The 11,089-nt window shown below is 52.7% G+C and overlaps 1 protein-coding gene across 1 annotated transcript in view; it reads right to left on the minus strand.

The window, feature by feature from the left end:
- The window catches only part of LOC140402352 (cystatin-like), a 29,181-nt gene extending 26,086 nt beyond the window's left edge, over nucleotides 1–3,095 (minus strand). Inside the window, exon 1 of the mRNA XM_072493579.1 lies at nucleotides 2,872–3,095. Within this exon, the coding sequence (XP_072349680.1) occupies nucleotides 2,872–3,087 (216 nt within the window). The 5' untranslated portion in view covers nucleotides 3,088–3,095. The remainder of the gene's footprint in view (nucleotides 1–2,871) is intronic.
- Nucleotides 3,096–11,089: the final 7,994 nt, after the last annotated feature.

Here is an 11,089-nt window from a genome sequence, read left to right on the forward strand (position 1 = left end):
ACCACCCAGTAATCTAAATTGCTGTAATTTTGAAAAACAATACAAGTTCTTTTTTGCATTTCCTCAAGCTGAGCAATATGGGGAAATACTAAGTTATTGAAGGGAGCCGCCAGGAATGCATAGGTAAGTGTAGCCCCGGAGGAGAGAGACATGCCCAGGCAGTGCCAGTGCCAAGGATGGAGCTCCCTTTGATGGAGCTTAATTTGGGGGTGGGGAGGGAGGAACAAGAGTTCCCGTGACAATGGGGGGAGTTCCCCTTGTGTGTGTGGTGGTGGTGGTGGTGGTGCGGTGGGGGGGGGGGGGGGTCTTGGTGTCTTTCATTTCTTACTGGAGGTCTTTTTAAAAAGGCGCCTCGATCTCAGGATTCCTGGTGTTTCAGGCATTTTCCAAGCCCACCTCAACAGCGTGATGGCGTAGGACACACCTGATTTCTTTCTGTAGGCGGCACGAAAATTCCACCCATTCTCTTTCACCACCACCAAAGTCTCTCCTACCTGAACAGCATTTCCACCATTGCCAACTGTCTGAAGCGGACCAAGACCATTCACAATCTCCATGCTATGTCTGACCCACCACATCAGCTCCAAAAACGTACCAGCTCGATCACCCAAGACTACCATCACCTAACCTGCCTCAGCTCATCCATGCCTAAGTTGCCTCCAGATGCGATGATTCCGTCAGTCTCCTGATTACCTCTATATCTTCTAATCTATATGAATGTCTACTTATCCAAAACTTTCACACCTCTATCTTCACTTACATCCATCACCCCTGCATTTGCAGCCCTCCATTGACTCCAGGGGCTCAATTTTACAATCTTAATCCTTCTTTAATTGTGTCCCTCCATGGCCTCAACATTCCTTTCTGCATAATCTCCTGCATCTTTCGACCATCAAATATATCTGTACTCTTCCAGTTCCAGCTCCTTGAGCATTCCCAATTTGATTTTTAAATTCCAATCCATTTTTTCCAATAAAGGGGCAATTTAGCATGGCTAATCCACTTAGACTGTACATCTTTGGGTTGTGGGGTCGAAACCCACACAACACGGGGAGAATGTGCAAACTCCACGCGGACAGTGACCCAGAGCCGGGATTGAACCTGGGCCTCGGCGCCGTCAGGCAGCAATGCTAACCACTGTGCCACCGTGCTGCCCTGAGCATGCCCTGAGGGCAGCACGGTAGCATTGTGGATAGCACAACTGCTTCACAGCTCCAGGGTCCAGGTTCGATTCAGGCTTGGGTCACTATCTGTGCGGAGTCTGCACATCCTCCCCGTGTGTGCGTGGGTTTCCTCCGGGTGTTCCGGTTTCCTCCCACAGTCCAAAGATGTGCAGGTTAGGTGGATTGGCCATGATAAATTGCCCTTCGTGTCCAAATTTGCCCTTAGTGTTGGGTGGGGTTACTGGGTTATGGGGATAGGGGGGAGGTGTTGACCTTGGGTAGGGTGCTCTTTCCAAGAGCCGGTGCAGACTCGATGGGCCGAATGGCCTCCTTCTGCACTGTAAATTCTATGATAATTCCCAATTTTAATCATTTCACAATTGACAACCTTGCCTTCAACCATTTGGTCTCTAAACCCGGGAATTCCCTCTCTAAACCCTTTCCACCTCTTTCTCCTCCTATAAAATCCCCCTTAAAACCTTACAGGTTGGATTATCCGCACCCCCGCGCCAAAATCGTGTCTGGCGGCGGGAGGGTGGAGAATCCCATTTCATGCATGGAATCGGGACCGGCGGCAGTTCCTTGATTCCCCGGCCCCCAAAAAGCACCGTACCACGTATCAACCACCTGCAGCTTGAGGCCCGCCCCGTTAATCTCCGCCCCCAACCGGCCGAAGTCCCGATGGCGAATTTCTAATATGGTCCCAGCCGTTCAGAGACGGGCCGATCGGAGAGCAGGGGGGCCTCATACGGGACTGTGCCTTTATTGTGAGGGCAGTCAGGGTCGGGAGCAAGGCCGATCGGGGGCACTATTTCCACGGTCCAGCTCCGCGATCTGAGTCCGCTATGGAGCACGGCACGGCCGGCGGAGGCTGCCGTCGTGTGCATGCGTGCCCTCTGACCCGGAAGTGCAGGGTGGGTCATATCTGCAGCTGGAGCTGCGAGTTTCACGACGGCTCCCCGTTAGCCCCCTGCAGGGCTGTGAATCTGTGGCCTTTTTTTCTGGTGTAAAAGACCACAGTTTTCACAACGGCGTGGGGACATAGTTCCTGAAACGGAGAATCCAGCCCGACATATTTCATAGAATCATAGAATTTACAGTGCAGAAGGAAGCCATTCGGCCCATCGAGTCCGCACCGGCCCTTGGAAAGGGCACCGCACCCAAGCCCACACCTCCACCCCCACAACCCTACCCAACCGTTTTGGACACTAAGGGCAATTTAGCATGGCCAATCCACCTAACCCGCACATCTTTGGACTGTGGGAGGAAACCGGAGCACCCGGAGGAAACCCACGCAGACATGGGGAGAAAGTGCAAACTCCGCACAGAAAGTGACCCAAGCCGGAATCGAACCTGGGACCCTGGAGCTGTGAAGCAACTGTGCTAACCACTATGCTATCATGTTTTGACCAAGATTTATCGGCATCTGCCCTGATAGCTCCTCCCTACCATGGATGTTTTAAAGAATAGCCTCTTGATACCCAGCTTGGGACATTGTAGGGTTTTACTATCTGTTTTTCGGCTCTATTGGGCATTAACCCAAACACACAGCACCTTTCCCCATCCCCAGTTGCTTGCAAGGTATTGTCAAACCTGCCCAGAGTTTGAAGCCAGATTCTCTAGCCCAAACTCGGGCTCTTTTTCTCCCTCGAGAAAGGAGTTGAACACTCGCCCTCTGCCAGGGGCTGAGGGCAACGGAGGTCTTTACCTGTTGCTGGGCAGAGACGATCCTCACGATCTTGCTGGCGAACATGTCATTGGAAGCCTTGTTGTACTCGGCCACGGCGAATTGCGCTGCTTTCAGCACCTCGGGGTGGTCGACGGACACGCGTTCGACCCCTCCCATCATGCTCGGCTTGGGGGACTCGCACGTCTGCGCACAAACAGCCGCCAGAACAACAGCCAGTACTCGGCACGTGCACATCTTCCTGTCTTTTCAAAACCCAACCGTCCGCAGGCTGTTTATGAAGAGAGGCCGTGTGCGGGCGGGGCCAGCACGTAATCCGACCCGCCCCTACCCGGGGACGACCAATCGGAATGGGCAACCTCAGGTTGGCATTGCTCTGATCTGTGGGTTAATGAAGCTTGAACACAAGGGGCGGGATTCTCCGACCCCCCCCCCCCCCCCCCGCCGAGTCGGAGAATCGCCGGGGGCTGGCATGAATCCCGCCCCCACCGGTTGCCGAATTCTCCGGCACCGGATATTCCGCGGGGGCGGGAATCGCGCCGCGCCGGTTGGCGGGCCCCCCACGCGATTCTCCTGCCCGGTGGGCCGAAGTCCCGCTGCTGGAATGCCTGTCCCGCCGGCGTGGATTAAACCACCTCTCTTACCGGCGGGACAAGGCGGCGCGGGCGGGCTCCGGGGTCCTGGGGAGGGCGCTGGGCGATCTGGCCCCGGGGGGTGCCCCCACTGTGGCCTGGCCCGCGATCGGGGCCCACCGATCCGCGGGCGGGCCTGTGCCGTGGGGGCACACTTTTCCTTCGCCACAGTCTCCACTATGGCGGAGGTGGAAGAGACCCCCTCCACTGCGCATGCACGGGAATGCCGTGAGCGGCCGCTGATGCTCCCGCGCATGCGCCGTCCGGCAAAGTCAGTTTCGCGCCAGCTGGTGGGGCACCAAAGGCCTTTCCCGCCAGCTGGCGGGGCGGAAATCAGTATGGCGCGAGCCTAGCCCCTCAAGGTTAGGGCTCGGCCCCTCAAGATGCGGAGACTTCCACACCTTTGGGGCGGCACGATGCCAGACTGATTTGCGCCGTTTTTGGCACCGGTTGGCGGACATCGCGCCGATTGCGGAGAATCCCGCCCAAGGAGCTGGATTCTCCGAAACATCGTGGTGAATTGCGAAACGTGACCGGAGAATTGGCTCCGCTGAAAGCGGGTGTGCTGGCGGTTTCGCGCCGATTTTGAATTCTCCGGACCTGACGAAATCGCGGCCCCTGCCACGCGGCCCGGAAATACAGTACACATCTCATTGTCAGCCCAGACGACTGATTCTCTGGGGCCTCAGCGATTCTGCACCCCGGATGGGCCGATTTCTCAACGGTGTGTTTCTAACCACCTTTAAAAACTCGTGAAGCCGGCGTGCTGGCTGAGGTGGCTGCGAGAGGAGATAGGAGTTGGCATGGAGGACTGCGGGCTCCAGTATCAGACAACGGCCGTGCTTCCTGCGGGGGGGGCGGGGGGGGGGCGGAGCAGTCCGAGCAGTTAGGGAGCCCCCGACATGACAGGGCGGTGCCCACGCACCGAGCCCCATCTTGTTGGCCGCCCACACCGGCCCCTGGGCGGACGCCAAGAAAACGGACGCATGTGTGGGTGCCACCCCCCCTCCCCGGCCCCCCACTCAACCGGCAACACCCACCAAGGGACCACCCAGGGCCACACCGATGGCAGCCACCAGTGAGGGCAGTGTGATCGAACGGTGGCTCTAGCAGCAGGGTCGGGCGCCAGGAGTGGAGTACCAACGGGTCCAGAGTGTGGGAGTGGGGACATGCGTGGTTGCGGCGCGTGCTGACAACCGGGGCGACCATGTAGGCCTTGGCACCCGGTCGTGCACAGGTGTATGTGCCATGATAACATTTTCTGCCCTCACCTCCTGCAGATTATCATGTTTGGTCACCAACCAACGATGTTGGCTGCCGTGGCGGGAGCCACTGCCCTGAATGCAGCCCTGTGGCAGCGTCACCAGAGATGGCTCAGAAAGGAGGCAGAGGCTGGAGCAGAGGGGCGGGCTGCAGAGGAGCAGGTGGTAGCCGCTCAGGCTGGAGGGCCGCCCACCCGACAGGCCGAGGAGGAGGACGAGGAGGAGGGGTAGCTGGTGGAGGTGCCAAGGAGGCGCTGGATGAGGCCATGCGTGTACCGAGACCGCATGTCTTTTGATGACCTCCCGGACTGGGCCTGCAGGAGGAGACTGCGGATGAGCAAGGAGACTGTCGTGAAAACGGTGGAGTTTCACGACGGCGTCAACACTGGGCGGGATTCTCTCAGCCCGGGGGCGGGCCGAAGAATCCCCGTGGCAGGCGCGAATCGCGCCACGCTGCCCCGAAACCGGCATGCGATTCTCCGCAGAGCGGAGAATCAGCGCCATTGGTGCTGCCGTGATTGGCACGCTGCCGGCCGGCCCGCCAATTGTCGGAATGGGCCGAGCGGCCGTCGTGAGAACGCCAAGTCCTGCCGGCGCCGTCCATACCTACTCTCAGCCGGCAGGAACTCAGCGTTGAAGGGTCGGATGCCGGCCTGTGGGGGAGAGAGGGTTTCTGACCCCAGCGGCGGCTTCCGATGTGGCCTGGCCCACGATCGGGACCCACCAATCGGCGGGCCAGCCTCTCTGTCTCCCAGCCTCCTTTCTTCCACACCGGCGCCTGTACTGCGCCATGTTGGGTCGGGGCCGGCGCAGACAAGGGAGACATCGCGCATGCGTGGAAATCGTGCCGGTGGGACTGCGCATGCGTGAGTCGCTCCAGCACTGTGCTGGCCCCCTGGAGGGGCCAGAATTGCTGATCCTGGGGCCGTGTTGACGCCGTCGAGAAACGCAACAGCGTTTCCGACAGCGTCAACACTTAGCCACAGGATCAGGGAATCCCGCCCACTAAATCTCATTTTGGGAGAATCCAGCCCAAGAACTGTTGAAGTGAGCAGGCCACCACAGGAAAACATTGTGCCGGGGAAGAGGGGACAGTTTACAAAGTCCGCCTGGAGAAACACTCTCACGCAGAGTTTACTTTGATTCAGTACCCCTTTCAGGATCTGTGTTTTTAATTTACCCCACAGTTCTATTAATTTAGTTTATTTGGTTAACATCATTTTCAGGTCAAAGAGAAGATACGTATGCAAGAGGAGGATAGAAAGAGCTAGTGTTTCTATTGGTTCAACTGCCCTGTTTTCTATCGCTTTCTATTGGTTAGAATTACTGTCCTTTCATTGGTCTAAAATGAAAGTTTAACTGGGATATTATTGGCGTATGCGACAATCAATTAAAGGCTTAAAATGTATCTGTTAATTCTATTGGTTAAATCCAGCTATAAATGTTTCTGCTTACTAAGATAATTCAGAGTAATACCAGTGCATCCCACTGGCTTTGCCCTCCATGTACACAGTCAATAAAACTTGATCAAAGAGCTCCTGTGTCAGCCTTGCAATACTTCAACAGACTCTTAACTGCCCCCCACTGAAATGGCCCAGCAAGTCACTAAATTCAAGGGCAATTAAAGATGGGCAACAAATGCTGGCCCAGCCAACAATGCCCACAACCCAAGAACGAATAAAAAAAAGGTTAAGGGCATTTTTGTCAAAACTGTCAGAATTTAGTGTGGAGGACAGTATGCGCGTCGTCATTCCAGAAAAGGCAGGAGTTGATATTGAAGGACATCCATAATGGACATCCAGGGGTGTCCAAAATGAAGATGTTGGCGCACAGTTATCTCTGGTGGCCTGGCCTGAATGCAAAAGTTGAGAAGGTGGCTCAGCAATGCTACGTCTGTCAGGAGCACCAGGAGCTCCTACTGGCTGCGCCACTTCACTCTTGGGAATGGCCAGGACGGCTGTGGGCACGATTGCATGCCAAATTTGCCGCTCCATTTCAGGGTTCAATGTTCTCTATTAATTGACGCCCATTTGAAATGGCTGGAGATCCACAGGATGGTGGTGACCGCCTCTCGGACAACCATCGAGAAGTTGCGATTGTCATTTTGCACACGCGGTATCCCTGAAGTGCTCATTACAGACAATGGGACCACTTTCATGAGTGAAGAGTTTTTGAAGACAAATGGGGTACAGCACATTCCTACCGCACCATACCACCCGGCTTCTAATGGTTCAGCAGAGCGACGGTACAGGCGTTCAAAAAAGGCCTCATGAAGCAGTCATCAGGTTCAATGGACACGAAGCTGGCTTGTTTCTTATTTTGCCACAGGACCACCACTCATGCAGTGACCGGGGTGGCCCCAGCTCAAATCTTGATGAGGCAAACCCGTCTTTGTATGATTTTCCCCGACATAGGTGCAAACGTATGCAGAAAACAGGAGCTGCAAGGGCGTTGTCCCGTTCAACATCGACCACCCAGACATTTTGTACCAGTGGGTCTCCGGGACAATACTCCACCAGACAGGACCAGTTTCTTATTCGGTCCAGGCAACCAATTATTTGAAAGCTTATTCGTGAGCATAAAGTTCTCATCCAGTGGACTCTGATGCTGTAGCAGACATTACACCAGCAAATGGTGTTACTCTGATACATAACAGCCACCAGGCTGGCTGTACAGCAGTTGGAGGCGGACACTCAAGCCGCGGCCACAACCTCAGCTAAGACCGACTTATATGCTATTGTCTTCTTTAAGGAGCTGCCAGCTGCTTCAGGCCTCCATCAGAGATGCTTCAGTCATCACCTCTAGATCTGCATTAGCCATCTTCTCCAGATATTCTTCAGCCATTTCCTCAAGATCTCCAACCAGCAGTGCAGCTCTGCAAGTTAGAGAAGGTCATGGACAGCCAGATCCAGCAAACCAGTCAATGGGTGCCCAAGGGGCCTACATTGCATCACCTTTCCCATGAACTCTACATGGCAGTGGCAAGGCGAGAGGTGGACGAGACACCTGGAGTCTCCATCCCCCAAATCCTCATCCATCTCACATCAGCAGGGAGGGGCAAATGTGCCTTGCAAGGGAGGAGATTTGTCTGTCTTCTGCTTCTGGGTTCTTTCCTCAGGGTGCTCCAAGTGTGAACAGTGATTCATCGGCCCCTCTTGCAATTACACCAGACACCCCGCTTGCAGTGATGACGAAGGAGGCTCCAGCAATCATGGAGGTTCCCCTCAGCATGCTGGGCCCCTCCAGATCTCAGGCAACCAGGGAACAGCTGCCAAGATCAATCCAAGCCACAGGGCAGCAAGGTCGGGAGCCTGCTTCCTCAACAGCTGGCCATTCAGGGATAGTATGGCATCGGAGCACTCATAAGAATTAAGTAAACACACTTAATGCACTTAGGCTTCACAGGTGTATAGAAAGTTATGATGTTACTGTTTGTGTCTGAATATACTGATGTAAAGATATGATTTGCTTTTTACAACTTTTGCATCTATTCTCGGAAATGCAGGAACACCATTGCTCATCCAAAGGGTTGTTTTGGAGGGGAGATGGCGAGCGTGGACATCTTTTGGACCATCCAGAAGGACAACTGGCATTGGACAAAGCAACCTTGGCTGGCAACTAAGGTGAATAGCAACAGTGGAGGTTGAAGGTGGACCTTCATTTGACTGGAAGAATGATGTGGGAAGGGTCATCCAAATTGTATGTCCCAAGCTTTCCTTGCACCTGCTTCATTGCACCCTCCATGTAGTCCCTCATGTCTTTCCAATGCTACAGCTGGTGACCATCCTCCTGTGAAGTTGCCTACATTCCTCCGGACGAGGGCATTCTCCCCTTTGCAGCATCAGGTTCTGCAAAGTACAGCAGTTCACCACAATCCAGGAGATCCTGGTGGGGCATACAGAAGGCTCCCATTGGAACAATCTAGACATTTGAATCTCATCTTCAGGAGACTGATAGTCTGTTTGATAATTGCTTTGGTCGCTGTGAGGTTGCCCAATGTGGTGGGGTTAAAATCCACCTCCCCCCCCCCTTTCATTACACATGGACTGGGAGGAACAGAACAGCAGTCCCAAAAGCTGTGAATTTCTTCAGTGTATTTCAGACAGTGTTCTAGAACAATATATCCTTGAGCCAAACCTCGAAGAGGCCAAGTGAGATTTAGTGATAAACAATGAGCCCGAATTAATCAACAATTTAACTGTAAGAGAACACCAAGTTAACCATGAACATAACTTGATTAAATTCAATATCATATTTATGAAGGATGTGTACCAAACCAAGGTTTTAATTTTAGGGAAGACTGACTTCAAGAAATTAAGCAGAAATTGATCACAGTTGACTAGTCAGAACTGCTAACAAGAAAAAAATTCTAGATGAACAATGGAAGATGTTCAAAGAGGTATTGTTACGGCACTCTGGGCTTGTGCTAGCGATCAGCTATGATCAAATTGACTGGTGGAGTAGACTCTGGGGGCTGAATGACCACCTGTTCTGTTTTGTATTCATGGTATTTCTAGTGTTATCTCACCAGCAGACTTGCAATGGAACAGGGCACTTTAAGAGGCCGATCTGTGACATCAACTTGACGTCACCAGCCTTTTGTGCGAGCATACGGGCAGTGTAACATAGCAGTCTGTAGTGTTAACATCTTCTAATAAAGTTCTTCATTTGCTTGAACCTCTGAGACCTACAGACTTCATTTTGAATCTACCACATAAACACTGGCGATGAGGTAGGCAAACAGCTTTTTTGGTACCTGCAAAAAAAGTTAAACAGCATTTGTGAAGGGGGTAGTTTCAGCAGTTTACGGAGCTATTTTGGAAGAGGAGAAGGCACCACTGGAAAGGATCAAAGCAAAGTGGGAGGAAGAGTTGGGAGAGGATATGGAGGAGGGGTTCTGGTGTGAGGTGCTCCGGAGAGTGAATGCCCCCACCTCGTGTGTGAGGTTGGGGCTGATGCAGCTGAAGGTGGTATACAGAGCACACTGCATGAGGGCGAGGATGAGCCGGTTCTTTGAGGGAGTGGAAGACGTGTGTGAACGTTGCGGGGGGGCCCCGCTAATCACGTTCATATGTTTTGGTCCTGTCCAAAGCTAGAGGATTACTGGAAGGAGGTTTTTAGGGTAATATCTAAAGTGGTGCACGTGAAACTGGACCTGGGCCCCCGGGAGGCCATATTCGGGGTGTCGTCCAGCCAGGGTTGGAAACGGGTGCAGAGGCAGATGTTGTAGCCTTCGCCTTGTTGATCGCCCGAAGGCGGATCCTGATGGGTTGGAGAGCAACCTCTGCACCCTATGCCCTGGCGTGGCGGGGGGACCTGTTGGAATTCTTGACTCTTGAGAAGGTTAAGTTTGAACTGAGGGGAAGGATGGAGGGGTTCTGCAATTCATGGGCGTTATTCATTGTGCACTCTCAAGAACTGGATAACATCGAACATTAGTTGGGGGGTGGGGTGGGTGGTGGGAGGGTTGGGACAGGGGGGGCGGTGTGTTAATGGTGACTATGGGTGATTCCTGATTCCTTTTTGTCATTTGTTTATGTGAACACGCGGGCTAATGTTTGAGATTTGGTGGGAGGATGGGATCGTTGTTATTGATATGGGGATTGACAATTTGTTACTGATTATTGTTTATTGTTGGTGGGTGTAAATTTGGGAGAAAATGTAAAAAAGGAGGAAAATAAAAAATATTTTTTTAAAAACAGCATTTGTAGGCATCTGAAAAGAAAAATAAATAATTAAGATTGTTGCTACATGAAAGCAGGTGATGGCGGAGCCAAACAACAGTTGTAGCCACCACAGGAGCTGAAAGTCTCGAGGAATCGAAAGAAAACAACTTCGTAAAGACGCTAGTCACATGCTGTGCCCGAAACGATCCCGAACTCTACCCAGTACCGGGAGCACCGTGTGTAGCAAATACCCTGCAACAACAAATTTAGAGCTGGGGGTGTTGTAAAACCTTTACACAATTTACTGTGTCAAAATAAAAAGTGGAAATGGTTGGATCACTGTGAGAGAGGATTTGTACAAACCAAAGAGGCCCTACTCAAGTCAGAAGTCCTGACACATATTGATCCAAATTTACCCCTGCAACTGGCATGTAACACATCACCTTATGAGGTTGGAGCAGTGGTTTCCCACATAATGTCCAGAGGTGAAGTGTCGCCAAAACCTTTTGCATCCAGAACCTTGAAATCAATTATGCATAGATGGAAAAAGAAGCCTGAGGAATCATTTCTGATAAAAACGGTTCTACCAATTCCCGTATGGGAGGGAATTCACGTTATTGATGTACCATCGCCCCCTAACAATGATTCTTGGGTCTCATACCAGGATTCCATCAATGGC

This window comes from Scyliorhinus torazame, chromosome 1 (genome assembly GCF_047496885.1).
Source record: "Scyliorhinus torazame isolate Kashiwa2021f chromosome 1, sScyTor2.1, whole genome shotgun sequence".
Classification (NCBI taxonomy): Eukaryota; Metazoa; Chordata; class Chondrichthyes; order Carcharhiniformes; family Scyliorhinidae; genus Scyliorhinus; species Scyliorhinus torazame.